Below are 17,835 nucleotides of genomic sequence, written 5' to 3'. Positions count from 1 at the left end.
CTGAGTATAAAAAAATCTCCTTGTCCCCTCTCTGGTTCTTAAACTTTTGAAAGTTAATCGGTGTTTTATTTTGTTTCAGACCGAAGTTGCCAATACACTGTGCGGCTTCGAAACTCTTAATAAACTGGTATGTATTTCTAGATTTGCTTTTAGTATTCTATGTCAGTTTCCTGGGGTTTTATTGGACATCACAGCACCAAGGTAATGAGCGATCAAGCAAAAGGAGAGAGAGCGGGGGTGTTCAGTGCGTGCGTGGACCAGACCAGGGATATTGAAATGGAATAGTTATTACTGCAGGGAGAAGGGAGTAGAGGTGTATGGGGGTATTAGCATAGATGGAGGTTCATGTGGAGTATAAACACCAGCATGGACTAGAGGATGCCAACGTCTTCCCAATGTGAAATGTGTAAATGTAATTTGTTGCTGCTTTACTTACAGCGTCTGAGTCTGGTCAACACCATTTATATCCGTGGGTGCACAAATGCTGTGCTGCTCTGGTTCATGGATCACTATACTGCCATGGCTGGCCTTCTGCTGGGTATAATAGTACCACAGGTAATGTTTATGTTACTGATAATCCTTACATTTGATACAGCGCCTTTTATGTCAGTAAGAGGTCTTAAGGCGCTGCACAGGCTCCATCCTTGGCCCATTTCTTTTCCTTATCTACATGCTCCCTCTTAGCGAAGTCATCACAGATGATGTCCTGTCCGCTTTGACGGATATCAAGGTCTGGATGAGCGCAAATTTCCTGCAGCTGAATGTCGGCAAGACGGAAGCCATACTCTTTGGCTCCCGTCAACGTCATCTCTCCTGCAGGTCTGAACTCCTCGACCTCCCTGGGCTCTCCCTCACTGAACCCACGCGTAAGGTTTGATCCCCAGCTTTCCTTTCTACCCTACATCCGATCCCTGACCAGGACCGCTTTTTTCCACCTCCATCACATTGCTTGCCTCCATCTGTACCTCGCAACCAACGCAGCCGAAACCCTATTCCACGCCTTTTGCACTTCCTGGCTGGACCACTCCAATTACCCTGCTCGCTGGTCTCCCCAGCTCCCCCATACAAAATTCAATTAATCCAAAACTCCGCTGTCCGGATACTCACCTGCACAAAACTCCATATCCCATCACACCAGTCCTTGCCAGGCTCCACTCTCAACTCGTTTTCGAATACCTTCATGCCCTCGCACCTCCCTACCTATCTATCTGCTTACACCCCACTCCACCACCTGCTGCCTTGGCTCAGCTGGCTCCGGCCTCATGTTTGTCGCTCATCCCCTCCTCTCCACCATCAGTGGTCGTGCTCTGGAATTCTCTCCCTTTATTCCATCAGCCTTGCCCCCTCACTCCCCACTTTCAAATCTCACCCAAAGACCTTCCTTTTTGATCGTGCTTACGGTTACCTCTCCCCCTGGCTCGACGTCAGACTCCGCCACTGTCAAGTACTCTGGGACACTACATGGCGTGAAGGGTGCTTTATAAATGCAAGTTTGTTGTGGATTCAACTGGCAGTGAATTTCTGAAGCTTTTTGAAATATTATTTTTCTGGAGATAAAAGTTACAGCAGACTGTATTCTGCTACAACCAAAAAAAACAAGCACATGTCCCAGTGCTGTAATTGTCCTACATAATTCATACATCCACCTCTCGGCAATTCCTGACTCTTTAAATGAGATCCCAGCACTGTCACTTAAGCTATTTCTCCAGTTTGGTTTACACGTATGTCCAAGTCAAAAGCTGCCTTGTTGTCAACTAGTTTCAGCAACACCAAATAATTGGCTGCAGTGCCTTTATCTAATTGCTGGGTACTGAAGGGATCTATTAAGATTTTTAATATCAACTCCATATTATAATTATTCAGAATATTACTGAATGCTCACACCATTGGTTCTGTGTGTTTGAGCAATGGTTCTGTACCATGGGAGAAGCAACGTTATTACTTTCTCCTCGCCCCCACCCCCCAGACAGGCGAGGATGTGTTCCTAATTGGAAATCCAATAAAAGCAATTTGAGTTACAAAATTATAGATAGATTTTGCGTGACCCTCATTCTCTGACTTCTCTCCTGGTTTTTCTTTTCTCTTTTGTTCTTGTGTGTCAGCCTAGCTCAGTTGTTTGCACTGTGGTCTTTGAGTGAAAAGGTTGTGGGGACTTTGAGCTCACAGTCTAGGCTGACACTCCAGTGCAGTGCTGGGGGAACGCTGCATTGCCGTCCATCAGATGAGACGTTAAACCGAGGCCCCATTTGATTCTTCGGGTGGATGTTGAGGATCCCTGACACTAATCAAAAAGAAAAGAGAGTTTCTCTTGGGATCCTGGTCAACAATGCCCCCCCAAAAATTGGTCACTCACTCCATGGCTGTTTGTGGGACATTTGCTATGTGCAATTGGCTGCCCATGACTGTCTACAAATAGACGGTCTCTACACTTTACAGTGAAATCCAACCTCTCATAGCTAAACCTTTTCATCTCAGGTACAAATCTAGTGAAGCATTGCTAGCCATCCTGAACAGCTAGTGTAACCTTCCTAAGATCAAGTGACAATAACCAAATAGTAATCCAAATTAGTTTTCATTTGCTTCCTTACTTCTATATTCCAAACTCCTTGTTATAAAAGATTAATAATAATCCTTTCATTTGATATAGCACCTTATCACGTTGTTGAGACATCTCAAAGCTCTTCATAGAATATATTGTAAAGTGGATTGACTGTATATTTTGTGGGCGAAACACAGGACCCAATTACGTACATCAGTGTCCCACAAACAGTCGTGGATTGAGTGACGTATTTATTTACTTGTTTGTTTGTTTGTTTGGGAGGGATTATTACCCCTGGAAAGCAATCTGCCAATCGACTTACAACTGGGTTCGTACTTACTGCTAGGTAAAGAGAGACGTTTGCAGTAAAGATACTTGCCTAATGTTTCGCCCCATCCGGGAATTGAACCTGGGTCCTCTTGATTGCGAGGCGAGTGCACTAACCAGTACACCATGGGATTCCATGTAACATTTGTGATTGCTTTCTGCATTGACGAACTACCTTTTTCATTTGGTGAGAAATCAATTGAGAGATGGGGTGATGTAGAGATGTGTTTTCTGAATCGGTTCATTTGTTTGAACCTCACCTTGTCTTTCTTTCCTCAGTTTTTTGGTGTGTTTCTAACCTGGCTGTACATCTCTCGTGTGGAAGACATGATCCTTGAGAACGACCAGGTTGACTTTCGGAGCATGCTCGATCCGCCCAGCGACATGAAGTGTGAAGGTGGCAGCAAGAAAGGGCCAGGGTGTTGTTGGTGCCTCCCAGACCTTGATGCCTGACATTGTAGATTAGTAGTGTATATTTTGTGGGGTATAGAATGAGCGCAACCCCGATCTGCAAGTGTCTTACACTGCGGCACTTCAGTCAGGACGTCGAGATGCCAATATGTACCATTTGAGGGAAATGCATTATTTTACGATATAATTCAAACACATAACATTGGGCTTCAGCACACCCATTTCTTTCCCATCAGTGTTTACCCCACGGTCAGTGTTTTGTAGAAGCACACGTACATTTTCAACGCTCACGTCAGTCTATGGGATCTAACATGCAGGTGAGAATTGCAGTCTATGTGCAGCTTAGAATATTGTCAGCAAGTGGGATATGTTAGACCCCTGCTTTTCCGTTCCTATTCGTGATAGCCGCTTCACCTGCCCACTCGCCACTGCCCTCCAGACACTTATCAAAGAGGCAATGAAAGATGCCTATCTTTTGGACCGTTCCTACAGTCCTGGTGACCTGCTGAGGTAGTCTCGATGTGTTAGCCCTAATAGATATCTACCATCCCTCTGCATGCTAACCTCACTCCATTGAGCAAGGATTATACAGTTTTCTCATGCATACTGTTAATCCTTTGCCTCACATTAGAATTTAACAGCTGCAAACTGATAAACTACTGACCTTTTTGGGTGTAATTACAATATGTGTGTCTTAAGAACTGCTAAGTGTTTATTAATTATGACTACTGATCATTACCGATGAGGAGAAAGAGACCTAGAGTTTGCAGCATACTGTGAGTACATAGAATTTGAGAGACTGTACAGTACTGAAACAGGCTGTTCAGTCCAACTGCTGGTGTTTCTGCTCCACATGAGCCTGTGTGCCCTTTCTAATTACCCCTACTTTCCCACCTCCCCTAAATCACTCTTTTACCTTCTTCGTTGTACAAGATGAATCATAGATTTAAAGTTTGGAATCATTTCCGGTTTAACTTCTCACTTTGAAAGTAATTGGGTTGAGGTTAATGCTGATTTGTTTGTGATAATGTATGCCTTTTTAATAGAGAACGGTTTTACATAATTTAATATACACATCTCTATTACTGTACAGGGTGTTCGCGAAGTCCTGTAATCCCCATGATTTTTTCTAGAGTGCATTGGCCAACAATGGAAACGTGTAGAAGAATGATGATAATTGTATTTAACAGGAATTAGTGAACACCCTGTAAAGCTGGGCTTTTAATAATCGCCTTTTTGAATTTCCTAAGTGCAGTGCAGCTTTGTTCTAACACGTGTCAGTGTACACTACAGTAACACAGCAGGCCACGACGTCAGCCGGTGACCCTGTTGTGAATGCGAGCAGGAGGGGCTGCCTAGTGTTTGTTGTAGAAGCGCAGAGCGGACAGCTCTGTACCAGCCTGGCTACCTTCTGCCTGGCTTCCTGATCCACAGCCACACAGGCGACAAGTGAGCACGTGAAGTTGTAGCAAGCGATATAACACACCATCAATGACGCGGTTGCACTTTATAACAATGCTGCATTGTGCAATGGAGTTTGCTATTAGGATGGGCTAAATGGGGTTTACTTTCATTTTTGTTTACAGTGTTTTGTGATTGATATAATTAGAAATGTAAAAATGTTTCTATGGTTATGTAAAAGGTGTAGCACTTAATGAGGAACTAATATATTTTACTGATTTCGTGAAGGGTTAACCACTTCTGCTCCTCAATCTGAATCAAAGGAGGATCTGTTTCGGCCAGTCTCAGCCTTACTGTGAAGAAGCAATCCTGCCCCATTAAACTGGCCAAACGTAGCATCAAATAGTCTTACCCAATGATTGGCACTCCTAGTGATAGGCCTTGATGTGGCAGGACTGGACTTCTGAGCTGGCAGGTTAGCAGGTCAGTTGACCAGTGAAGGGAGCGGAATTCTTTTAGCAGGTGAGGTTAGAGTTAAAGTTATACAGCAGGGAAATGGGCCATTTGGCCCAACTAGTCTGTGCCAGCACACAAACTATGGAAGAAAGCACCTCTTTGAAGCTGGGATCTTCTGTTTACCAAGCAGAGGCTTTTGCCTCTAAGCCACGATACCCACACAGAGAAGATGGCGCTTGTGGTGTTGCTAGCAGGACATTGGCACAAGTCAAGTGGCCTTCTCTTGGTTTGAGATTTCTCTGGGTGCCATCTCACTGTGAGAAGACGTGTGCCTCCTTGCCTTAATGAGTGCAGTTACTACTTAGTATCTAACGGGTTGATTCTGTTCACGTTATTTGTGAACGGGAATTCTGAATTTGAATTCAGTCCATTTTCAGATGTTTCCACAAATGCCTTTTTGAGCTGCTCTGTCAGACGAGATGGTAAAGGTTACAGCAGTGGGTGCCCAGTGAGACTCACAGCTTCCTATCCCACCAGTCTGAGCTACTGATCTCAGCCGAGACAGGAGTCGGAACATGCAATAGTCCTCAAACCCACTGGGAGAAGAAGGGGAAAACCAGCTAAGATTGCTGCTTCTGATCAACAACAACAACTTGCATTTACATAGCGTCCCTCACACAGGGTAGCATCTCAGAGCGCTTGACAGTGACAGAGCATGACTTTGAGGAGGAAGGTCTTCAGGCGCAATCTGGAGATGGGGAAGGACAGGGCAAGGCAGAGGGATTGAAGGAGAGAGTTCCAGAGTTTATCACAATCCATACTCCTGCTAGAAGGTGCACATGTGGACATGGGGTGAGCACAGGATCAGCTATTCTCTATTTTCTCACTGTTCCAGTAGAACAGTTAACAATTAAGCAGGAAGCTCCTTAGTTCTCTCTCTCTCTCTTGTCCCTCTGCCTTTTTCTCATTGCCTTTCTGTTTTTCTCTGGGTCTACCACTGTCTTGACGGTTGTCAATGCCTTCCTCTTTCTGACTTCCTCTCCCTCAGTCTCCCTTTCTGACACTAACCATACCTGTACAAACTACTGTATAAATCCTTTGGGGAGCTTAATCTTCACACAACCAGGGGGAGATCCTGTTCTGCACATTTAGCTGATCACAGCGACTTTTACCAACCGTGCATTTGTGACAACTTCACTGGTGCACACTACAGGATTTTTATTTGCTGATGTCTCACAGCCCTCAATCCATGTCCACATAACAGCACAGTGCAGGTAAAACACACGTGGGGGAATTGGCATGTGGATAACCAGCATTTCTATTGGAGATTTCATTGATTACTGTACTTAGGCATCACATCAAAATAAGACCAGACGAGTCCACACTCCGCTAGGATGTTTAAAGGGATTTGAGTGTTTTATTTCCTACCTTTCTGTATTTTTTAATATTTTTTTCTGCTAACTCCATAACAACCTGTCCACTCCCTCCGCTCAGCGGGCTCTGGCCTGCTCTATGTTCCTGACAACCCCACCCACCATCGACGGTTGGGCTTTCTGCCCCCATCCTTTGGAACTCCATAGCTCAGCGCATACATTCAACTGTTTTCTTTAATCACAACCAAAAATTGCATTTGTATAGCGCCTTTCATGTTGGGAGAACGTCCCAAGTCAAGGATTTAGACCAAAGCTGGGGGTTAGGCTCAGGAGGGGTGCCGGGCAGGGGTAGAAGGGTGACCAAAAGAGAAGGGTCTTGAGACGGGTCTTGAAGGAGGCAAGAGAGAGGGCGATGGCACCAGGGTGTGTGACACATGCTTAACAGTATCCAAACCAGACTGATCATTCCACATACGTCTGCCATCTACACATAGAAATTTCCTCATGTCTGGAATTTAATGTGCGCTCTCTCTCTGGGGGGATGCATCTTGCTTCCTAATTCTGGAATCTATTAGGCACAGGTTGGTGAGAGCCATTCAGTCTAGCTGGGTCAATTGTCTCTCTGTCTGAGCTACAAATCTCTCAGCTGTCTTTCTCCTCCCTACCTCTGCGACCTTCTAAACCTTTACCACAATGGCTTGAACTCACAACCTTCTGACCTGGAGACAAGTGGGGTCGAGAGCGACCGAGCCTGAATAACCTGGGGAATTCATGGCTCTTATTTCTCCTTGTGTTTGACCCGGTGACGGTGAGTGAGAAGGAAGGCAGTACGTAGCCTGTACTGGTGTTCGCATAATCGGCTGTAACCGTGAGTCCTGCTTCCCTTCCAGGTGGGAGTCATCGATTTCTCCTTCTACCTGAAGAACGATGAAGAGAATAGCGGCTGCTGTGAAAGGTAATTGGCCAACAGAGTTCCAGCCAGTAATGAGCTCCCAGCTCTCTGCTAAGAGACGAGTCTGTTATTGCCGTTCTGCTTTGCCTAGAATTTGAATCTCTCCTCATTTGGCTATTGCTTTTCCAAAAAAATAACTCTGCACAATTTTTGAGTTGGGGGGCATCTAGGTGTCTGACACACGGGGAAACCCATCGCCGTGCTTAAGGGTCTCCAAACCAACTGAGAATTCCATGCAACCCACCCACACATGCCACCCACAAAATACAGCCACTGCACTTTACAGTAAGCCTCATGTAGTGTTTTGAGATGTTCCCCGGAAGTGACAGGCACTTCGTCAGGTTCAGGATTATCTGTTTATGATTTGTTAATGGTAATGGGGAGAGGTTTTCGCAAATACGTTTACTATCTCACCTGAAGGATTTCTGAGCCTGTCGGTCTCTTTCAGGGATGGCCAGATAGCTGCGATCCTGGATCAGAAGAACTATGTGGAGGAACTAAATCGGCAACTCAAGTACGTTTCTTTTAAACCAAAATAAATTACGGTCACTCAATCCACGACTGTTTGCGGGACACTGCTGTGCGCAATTGGCTGCCATGTTTCACACACAAAAATAGACAGTCAATCCACTTTATAGTGAATCCTGTGAAGCACTTTGAGACATCTCAACGACGTGATAAGGCGTTATATCAAATGCAAGGATTATTATTTAATTTTGTTCCAGTTTTCAACACTTAAATTGAGCAAAGTTGTAGTCGCAACTGTTCTCCTTCTGTTTGTGTTCCAGTTCTACAGTCAATGGTCTCCAGGGCAGAGTTGATACACTTGAGAAAGCAAACACTAAATTGATTGAAGAGGTAATTATATTGTTTCATGTAAGGCAAAATTTGTATCGTTCAGCACTGTCCACCCACTGGGTGATTTATAAAATTCCGATCAATTTATAAAACAGTCACTCCAGGATGCATCGCTGACAATCCTCCACCCCAAACCGTGACTTACAGACCTCCATGGGGGGAGGAAGGCCTGAGACAGGGACAAGGTTCCGCTGTTTCCTCTCCGGCTGTATTTCTGGACACCTCTATCTTGTCTCTCCTGTAGCTGGCGATCGCAAAGAACAGCATCATTCGACTACAAGAGGAAAATCTTCAGTTTCGCAATGAGAACATGCACATCATAATGAAAACCCAACAGCACATGGAGGTAAGAGCAGGCTGGGTTGAGCTGTCATCAGCAGTGCCTTGGAGTACTGCTATCCCGCATGGCTCAAGGACCTTAACAGAGGGCCAAACATGTCACCTTGAAACCAGTTCAGCTTTAAGGAAACCCCGCTTACCTCCCCATAAGGAGGATAATCAGAATACCCCTGCCTGTGTGTTTCTGTGAGCTGACAAAAGGCCATGTGTGTGTTCAGGTGGTGAAGCTGGATGTATCTGCTGAACTGGAGACCTACAAGGACACGAGACAGGGCCAGGACGATATGTACAGCGAGGCCCGCAGGCAGCTCAGGGAGGAGGCACAGCTGAGACAGGTGAGGAGAGTACTGACAATCCAGACCCACACAGCGTTACTGCACTGAGAAAAATTCCTTTAGTACTGGGGTTAAGTACTCTTATTGAAACTAGCTTATTGTGTTTGACTGAATATTTTATGTTCGGATCTGTGATCAGGAATCAAAGTCACTTGTCCAGAGAGGAAAAGGGAGTATAAAGCCTGGTTAATTCCTCATTCTTAAGTGCTCCAAGATGCTACCCCACGTGAAGGCTGCAGCGTAAATGCAAGTTGTTGTTGTAAACTAGTGAAGTTATGTGATTGGGCGCCTCTTTACAGGAGGTGGAGCATGATGGGATGAGGGTTAAGATGAGCTGAAGAGTAATGGGATGAGGGAGGGTTGGGATGAGCTACTGACACTGTGTGACTAGTTTGCTTTCCCCAGGAAGTGGAGAGTGACTTGTTGGCTCAGGTAGGTATGAAGCATGAGATGGAGCTGGCTATGAAGCTGCTGGAGAAGGATGTTCATGAGAAGCAGGACGCTCTGATCAGCCTCCGAGAGCAGCTGGAGGAGGTGAAGGCCATCAACGTGGAGATGTTCCGCAAATTACAGGTCAGTCTAGTCTCCCACACAGGGAAAACAAGACAAACCTTCAGTACAGAGAGAGACTATTGCACCCATCACATCTGCACCCATTTTACTAAATCACCTTTACCTTCATCCCAGTTCTTACTCAATCGGCCTCCCAAGCTCAGCGCATACATTCAACTGTTTTCTTTAATCACAACCAAAAATTGCATTTGTATAGCGCCTTTCATGTTGGGAGAACGTCCCAAGTCAAGGATTTAGACCAAAGCTGGGGGTTAGGCTCAGGAGGGGTGCCGGGCAGGGGTAGAAGGGTGACCAAAAGAGAAGGGTCTTGAGACGGGTCTTGAAGGAGGCAAGAGAGAGGGCGATGGCACCAGGGTGTGTGACACATGCTTAACAGTATCCAAACCAGACTGATCATTCCACATACGTCTGCCATCTACACATAGAAATTTCCTCATGTCTGGAATTTAATGTGCGCTCTCTCTCTGGGGGGATGCATCTTGCTTCCTAATTCTGGAATCTATTAGGCACAGGTTGGTGAGAGCCATTCAGTCTAGCTGGGTCAATTGTCTCTCTGTCTGAGCTACAAATCTCTCAGCTGTCTTTCTCCTCCCTACCTCTGCGACCTTCTAAACCTTTACCACACTGTCCGCTCCCTCCGCTCAGCGGGCGCTGGCCTGCTCCACGTTCCCCGCCCTACCCGCACCACCATCGATGGTTGGACCTTCAGCCTCTCTGCCTCTACCTTCTGGGACTCCATTCCAGAGCTCCTCCACCTTGCCCCCTCCCTTGCCTCCTTCATGGATTGTCTCCAGACCTTTCTCTTTGACTGTGACTTCGGTCACCCTCCTACCCCTCCCTGCCCTGCATCGCTAATGATCCTAACCCCCAGCTTGAGTGCAAACCCTGCACTGTCCAGTGTCTTCGGACATCCACCCGACATGGAAGGCGCTGTATAAATGTAATTTGTTGTTGTTCAAAGTCCCTTCATTCCCATAATGCAGCCCGCTAATCAGTTCTCTTTGTTTTTAGTCAAAAGGCCAAGATTAACATGGGATTTATTAATGTACACCTGAAAGGGCAGACCTCATCTTAATGTCTCATTTCTCACTTCTCACAGTGCAGCACTCCCCTAGCACTGCACTGGAGCATTAGCCCTGACGTGGGGCTTGAACCCACCATTTTCTGAGCAACAGTGAGAGTGTGAGCGACTGAGCCAGGATCAGATCTGATCACTGGATTGATTCTCTGGAGCTATCTGAAGAACTTGGATTCTGTAAAGCCCTGTTTTGCCCCTGGTTTGATTTCTTGCTTCTCGTCAGGGCTCCGAAGATGGCCTAAAGCACAAGAGTGAGATGATGGGCCGACTGGAAGAGAAGACCAATCAAATCACGGCAGCCATGAAGCGGATGGAGCAAAGGTACAATTTCCTGTCAGCTAACTGTCACTTCCTGAGTGGTTAAAAAAATGGCCGTGAGCTGCCTGAAAGTGTGCGGATATCTCGCGGGGTGTGCTGCTGGCACGAGGGTGCTTAAACCCCAAACCCCACTTGCACAAATGAGTTCTTCTGGGGAGTGGGAGGGAAGTCTGTGCGCTGAATCACGAGGCAAATCGTTTTCAATCGATGCCCTTCAGCTCTGCTGGACTGGTCAAAGCTCACCGTGCTGACCTGTTGTTCTCTGAACTCTCCAACACTTCAGAGTCTGATCAAAGTTGGGCACAGCACTGGTACCGGCACTCATTTAGTTTCCATAGGAATTGCTGGATGAAAAAACCCAAGGTCCATCTACCATCCTGGTTGTCCGCATGCAACAATAATGGAGATGCTGATAGCAATTAATTCTGTATGGATTAGTCGACAACACAGTGGGAAGCTTTGGGAACCTTCAATCCAACGTTGCCTGGTTCTTACTACAGCGTGACCAAAAAGTAGTAATACCATTGCACTGTCTTAAAGAAATGATGTTCTTTTTTTAGATAATAGGGTAGTTATCACGTCTTTTTGGTTACCCTGTGTGTGTGTGTCATGTCTCAAATTGCTCAGCTAGGTTCCGCTGGTTGAGTTGGGTTGCTCCCCTTGTCCTTTTTATTTTCCCGTCTTTGACTTTGTTTTGTTGTTGGACGTTGGGCCCCGCTGACCTCAGCTGGTTTGACTTCCACCAGATTGCAGCAAGCAGACAAGGAGCGACGCTTGGCCGAGGACGGCAGCAGGAAGTTCAAGCGGGAGCTGGGCGACAAGGTGGACGGTCTGCAGAGACAGATCGTACAGAAAGAGCGGCAGCTGTGAGTGTTGGGGGGTGGGGGAGGGACAGGGGACTCGGGGGACTGGGGGGACGTGTGCCTTTTCCATTGCTTTCAAACCTTTGCCATTCTGGGTTCTCAGGCCTGTGAGTCAGCCTGGCTTAGTGGTAGCACTCTCAGTTCTGATACGACTTATGTGAGTTTTACTGTAATGGGCAGAGAGCATAGGGATGGGATGTGGTGCTGGGGGAGCTGCATCGCTTCAGATCGCTCCTTGTGGATACCAGACGGCTTGCCGCTGTGTCTCTCTCTTTTTCTCCCCGTCGCTCTGACACTCTCACTCTCTCTCCCCGCCACTCTGACACTCTCACTCTTTCTCTGTCCTCGCCGCTCTGTCTCTTGCTCTCTCTCCGCCGCTCTGACTCTCTCTCTGGCTGTTCCCAGGCAGCAGCTGGAGACTGACCTGAAGATTGAGAAGGAATGGAGATATGCGCTGCAGTGCGATCTGCACAAGGAGCGCGAGACCATCTCCGAGTTGCGAGCAGAGACCCAGCAAATGAACGCCCTCAAAAAGGTAACTGCAGGCTGAGAGCACAACCCCCACCCCCGAGGCTGAGAGCACAGATTGAAAGCTGCTGTTGCCCTATGTTTTCCTGCTGTCACTCTCGTGTGTCCCAGCCCCTGCACTTTGCTTCTTCCAACGGTTTCTCTTGCCGCCCCGCGGATACGTCGCTGGGTGTAAATCATGCAATTGTCCCAGAAAACACATTCCACCTTACAGTAAAGACTCTGAAACCTTTGAGACGTTGGCCTGACGCTGTAAATTTAGTGATTCTTATTTTGTTATTAAAGCAAGTTTAATGGGCAAATTTCCTTACTCCACACGTCTCTGTTTACCTAGCAGTAAGTAGGAACCCGGTTGTTAGTTGATTGGCGGAACACTTTCCGGGGGTAATACTCCATCAAAAAAAAAGTCATTCAATCCACAACTTTTTGTGGGACACCCCTGTGCGCAATTGGCTGCCGCTTTTCGCCCACAAACTACACAGTCAATCCACATTACAGTATATTTTGTGAAGCGCTTTCAGACATCTAAACGATGTGATAAGGGGCTTTATCAAATACAAGGATTATTATTAAAACCCACTCTATAACCATCTCTCCCTGAAACAGCATGGCTCCTGTTAAACCCATATGAGACTTGTTCTCACAATATAACTTCTTATTGATCCTCTCCCTCTCTCCCTCTCTCTCTCCCTAGGAATTCCTCCGCCTACAGGATGAGAACCGGCAGCTACAGAAGATCTGTACTGAGCAGGAGCTGGCACTGCAGGAATTGGGCTTGCAGCTCCGAGAGTAACTAACTAACGTTTGCCTGGCTGATAACGATTTCCCAACACCGATGTCCTGTCGCATAGTATATCAAATTCAAAGATTATTATGATTATTATTATTAGGTTGCCATTTCACTTTTATTAATGTCTTACATTAAACTTCATTTCCCACCTTGTTAATCCCTTCAAAAATAAATAATAATTCGGTCACTCAATCCACAACTGTTTGTGGGGCGCTGCTGTGCACGATTGGCTGCCACATTTCACCCACAAAGTATACAGTAAATTCACCTCACAGTATATTCTGTGAAGTGCTATGAGATGTCTCGGAGACGTGATAAAGGTGCTATAACAAATGCACGGATAATTATTATTAATATTTCTGCCCCTTTCCTCCAACTTGTTTGTGCCTCTGCACACTCCATGTTGGTCAAGGGACCAAGGCACTCCTGCCGCCGTTACAAATGGGATCTTGTACCCCACCTCCCTATCTCCTTCACCCCTCCCCCCCCTCTTAGTGGGGAGTGCAGACAGATTCACAGCACACATGTTGTGCACCCATTTTTTGGGGGGACGCTCCCTTTAAGACAGTCAGGAATCAATCCTGTGTACACTACATCCACATAGTTTTTCCCAGTACTCTATAACGTCCTCACTCGGTCTCTCTGACTCACACACTTGTTCTCTGTCTCACGCTTACTCTTCTCCTGTGCTCATTCAAATGCACTCGCTCTCCTGCACTTTCTCTCTCTCACTTGTACGCACTCTTTTGCGTCCACTCTCTCTCGTTTCTTCATGTGCTCTTTTTCGTTCGCAGTTCACTTTCACTGGTGCTCTCGCTTTCTCTCTCTCTGTGCTGAGCTGTAAGTGTCTTACATTCCCAACTAAAATGTATTATTTTTTATTTCTTTAGGTCAAAACTGAAGATAGAAGAAATCAAAGAAGCTAACAAAGCTTTGCAGGTATTGCTGTCTGTCTGATACATTCTCAGGGTATCCCCCATCCCAGGCAGAGTAACTCAAACTGGGGGAGGGGGTAACTGACTCACTTATATCTAGAGTGACTGACTGACTTTCTGGTGTCTGCAGTGACCTCACTTTATTCCTCTGACCTCCAGGGCCTGGTGTGGCTGAAGGACAAAGAGGCCACAAGCTGCAAACTGTGTGAGAAGGAATTCTCCATTTCAAGAAGAAAGGTGAGAGAGTGAGCGAGTGGCTTTCAGTGTACTGAGGAAGGGGGGTGGGGGGGTATCAGTTTATTGATGGAGGGGAGGTCCGGGTATTGAGGGAGGGGGGGGCGTCAATGTATTGGAGGAGGGGGGCTCTGTATTGGGGGAGGTGGGTCAGTGTATTGAGGGAGGAGGGGATCAGTGTATTGGGGGAGGTGGGTCAGTGTTTGGGGGAGGGTGAGTGTCAGTGTATTGGGATGGGGGCGGGGAGGGAGGGAGGGGGTCAGTGTGAGCTGATATCCTGATGTTCTCTTTCAGCATCACTGCAGAAACTGCGGGGAGATTTTCTGTAACGCCTGCTCTGACAATGAGCTCCCGCTGCCCTCCTCACCTAAGCCTGAGCGCGTGTGCGACACATGTCACGCCACGCTCCTCCAGAGCTGCTCCTCCAACCTCTCCTGACTTCCCGTCAGCCTCGGCATTCCTCCCGCCTACCCGGACAACCTCCCACCGTCTGTCGTAAAATCAAGAACTTTTCAGTTTCGTTTTTGTTTTTCGCGTTCAGCTGGGTGTCTGACACATGCGGAAATCCATCATCGTTGCTTGAGAGTCTCCAATCCAAACTGAGAATTCCATGCATCCCAACTACACGTGGGTATTCCAGAGATAGATTGCTGGAATGCAGTGCGCACTCTCTCCCTACAGGGAAGCGTCCTGCTCACCTAATTCTGGAGAGTAAGAGCTAAGGCTTGGGGACCCAAGAGTGTGCGTTGGGGTAACTGCTGGAGTCTGACCAGCTAAAGCCACATAGCTTGCCATTGAGAGCACTGTCTGGGAAGCTTTCCTGCTGCTTGTCCAGCTAGGACCACCCTACCAGTTAAGGCCTTTGGCTTACAGGGTTAACAGGAGCTGAGTGGGTAGAGTCCCTCCCTGCCCCCAGTGACTGGTCTGCAAACAGAAACGCTCCAAGCCTAGTGATTCCCTGAACTGAGGAGGTCTGAGATCAAATGATCCAGGTATCTCAGTGAGGTTCCCCGGTGACTGAGTGCACACAACCTTCCCTCCCTCCCTCCCTCCCTCCCTCTGGTGCTCAACTAACCAATGAACCAGATTTGCTTTGTGTCTCAGGTTACATGGTCAGTGATCGCCCCCACCCAGCAACAAGTGTCCACAAAGTCCTGTTACCCACGTGTTATTTTTCTACAGTGCACTTACCAACAACTGAAACACGTGGAAGATTGATGATAGTTGTATTTAGAGTTTAGATTGAGGTTATAATTAGTGTTTAACTAGTGTTTAACTGTATTTAGACGTCCAGAAGATGAGTGTGAGTGAGCGCCATCATTTTCATGGCAGATAATGATCAGTCGTCATGCTTGATGCCACACCTTCTGTAACGTGAACGGAGTGAGGAGGTGATATGCTTCTCCGACAGCTTGTTTCAGCTCCTCCTTAGTCTCCTATCACTTTTTTGTTATAGGGGGTAACAGGACTTTGTGGACACCCTATAGATCAGGTTTAGATGTGAGGTTTTCTCTCATTCCTTCCCCCTCACTTTCATAGAGTGTATTGCTTTTTCCCAGTCAGGTTGCTGTGTGGTATCTGAACTGACCCCATGTCTCTACGTCCTTCCCTGCTCACATGGAGCTGAGAATGAATTATTACTCTATAGTAATGAATTATTACTCTATAGTAAGCATTGCCTACTTATCTGGGGATTATCACGCCCAGAAAGCAATCAGCCAATCAGTTGTTAGTCGATTACCTAGCAATAAGTAAGAATTTGGTTGTTAGTCGATTGCCGGATCACTTTCTATGGTAATAATTCCTTTAAAAAAACATTTGTTTGTGGGACACTGCTGTGCACAATTGGCTGCTGCGGTTTGCCCACAAAATGCACAAATCAATTTGTTTTGTAGTATATTCTGTGAAGTGCGTAGAGACATCGCAACAACAGATACCACTGTATGAAATGCAATGATTAAGGATTATTATTGTAGTTACGCCCCTTCCTGCTCACTCCCACTATATGGAACTGAGAATGAATTAATACTGTAACACAGATTGACTGTCGCTGGTTTATCACAGAGTGGGATCTAATGCAGGGGGGGAGAGAGGCAACCCCATGCTGGTGGGTGACAGAGGGTGTGAGCACAGTCTCTGTGTGTTGTTGTCTATGTGTCAGTCCTTTTTAGGGGGTTGGGGGTGAAACTGCTCTGTGCTCCTTTCCCCAACACTTAACGAGTCAGCCAAGTCTAGCCAGCCTCCCTACCCATGGGTGGAGGTGTCAGTCTGACAGGTCTCCTCTGCTCTTAGCCACTCCACAGAGCCTGTACAGTGTATCCACCAAGTCCTGTTACTGCCATGTTTTTTTTTATACAGTGCGATGACCAATAACTGAAACATGTGGAAGAATGATGTTGATGATTGCATTTAGAAATACTTAATCGTATTCAGCACAAGTGTTTAACTGTATTTAGTCATCCACAGGATAGGTAACATCTTCTGTAACATGGATGGATGGAGTGAGGAGACAAAATGCATCCCTGACAGCTTGTTTCAGCTCCTCCCCAGTCTCCTATCCCTGTTTTGTAATAAAGGGTAACAGAACTTTGTGGACACCAGCTTTTCACACCCCCACCGCTGTGTATGGGAAGCAGCGCTTGCATACCCACATCTAGAGTTTTGCAGCCACTATCTCCACCCACCATCACCACCACCCTCCCTCCCGTCCCCACCCTCCCTCTCTCCCTCCGTGCACTTGTCACCCATTCCGGCCGCCGGGACAGGACCAATTTGCACCCAGGTGCTCTGATTGTACTAATGACTTTGTAAGAACACTAATGGTTTCTTTTTTGTGACTGTTTAATTTTTGTAAAATGTATTTAAAAAACGAGCACTATTTAATGTAACTGCCCCTTTGCCCTGTGTGTGGCGTGTGGTTGGCATTGTGAGCGATGACGCCCACTGACGGTCGGGGACTGCAGCTACTCCACTGACATCATTCCTCGGGACAAGCTGGGACCAAAGTGTGTGTGTGTAAACCAGCCTGTTCACTCTGACTGTTAAATTATAAAGACTTTAATCCCTATCTGTGCAATTTACTGTCCAGTTTATTTACTAAAGTGGAATCCTGTAACTTAGCGGTTAGTGCGCTCGCCTCGCAAGCGAGAGGACCCAGGTTTGATTCCGGGGCAGGGTGAAACTTTAGCCAAGTTTCCTTTCTCCACACGCCTCTGTTTACTTTGCAGTAAGTAGGAACCCGGTTGTTAAAACAATTGCTGTTTCGCTTTCCTGGGGTAAGAATCCCTTCATTAAAAAAGATGTGGTCACTCAATCCAAGACTGTGGGACACTGCTGTGCCCAATTGGCTGCCCTGTTTCGCCCACGAAATAGTCAATCCACTATACAGTGCATTCTGTGAAGCGCCTTCAGATGGCGCAATGATGTGATAAGATGCTGCATCAAATGCAAGGATTATTATTAATATGAGCAGAAAGCAATTTCATTAAATTGGAAGGAACATTTCAATCAGACTTTATCCAGTGA

General features: G+C 46.6%; 2 protein-coding genes across 2 annotated transcripts in view; both read left to right on the top strand.

Annotated features, from left to right (window-relative positions):
- Nucleotides 1–6,661, top strand: part of tspan15 (tetraspanin 15) — a 43,376-nt gene extending 36,715 nt beyond the window's left edge. The window contains exons 6-8 of the mRNA XM_007904551.2: nt 80–127; nt 439–555; nt 3,146–6,661. Coding sequence (XP_007902742.1) covers nt 80–127; nt 439–555; nt 3,146–3,319 — 339 coding nt within the window. The 3' untranslated portion in view covers nt 3,320–6,661. The remainder of the gene's footprint in view (nt 1–79; nt 128–438; nt 556–3,145) is intronic.
- Nucleotides 6,662–7,228: 567 nt separating this feature from the next.
- On the top strand, nt 7,229–14,893 carry rufy2 (RUN and FYVE domain containing 2; the record flags this gene model as incomplete). Its single annotated transcript, XM_042336807.1, has 14 exons — nt 7,229–7,315; nt 7,398–7,462; nt 7,908–7,973; nt 8,248–8,317; nt 8,562–8,663; nt 8,875–8,991; nt 9,397–9,564; nt 10,866–10,963; nt 11,707–11,826; nt 12,229–12,358; nt 13,046–13,140; nt 14,032–14,080; nt 14,236–14,313; nt 14,605–14,893. Coding segments are annotated over 14 exons (1,389 nt in total), but the record flags the coding sequence as incomplete, so codon positions are not given.
- Nucleotides 14,894–17,835: the final 2,942 nt, after the last annotated feature.

Source organism: Callorhinchus milii, unplaced genomic scaffold (genome assembly GCF_018977255.1).
Source record: "Callorhinchus milii isolate IMCB2004 unplaced genomic scaffold, IMCB_Cmil_1.0 Scaffold7, whole genome shotgun sequence".
Lineage (NCBI taxonomy): Eukaryota > Metazoa > Chordata > Chondrichthyes > Chimaeriformes > Callorhinchidae > Callorhinchus > Callorhinchus milii.
This window is presented reverse-complemented; position numbering and strand designations above follow the sequence as displayed.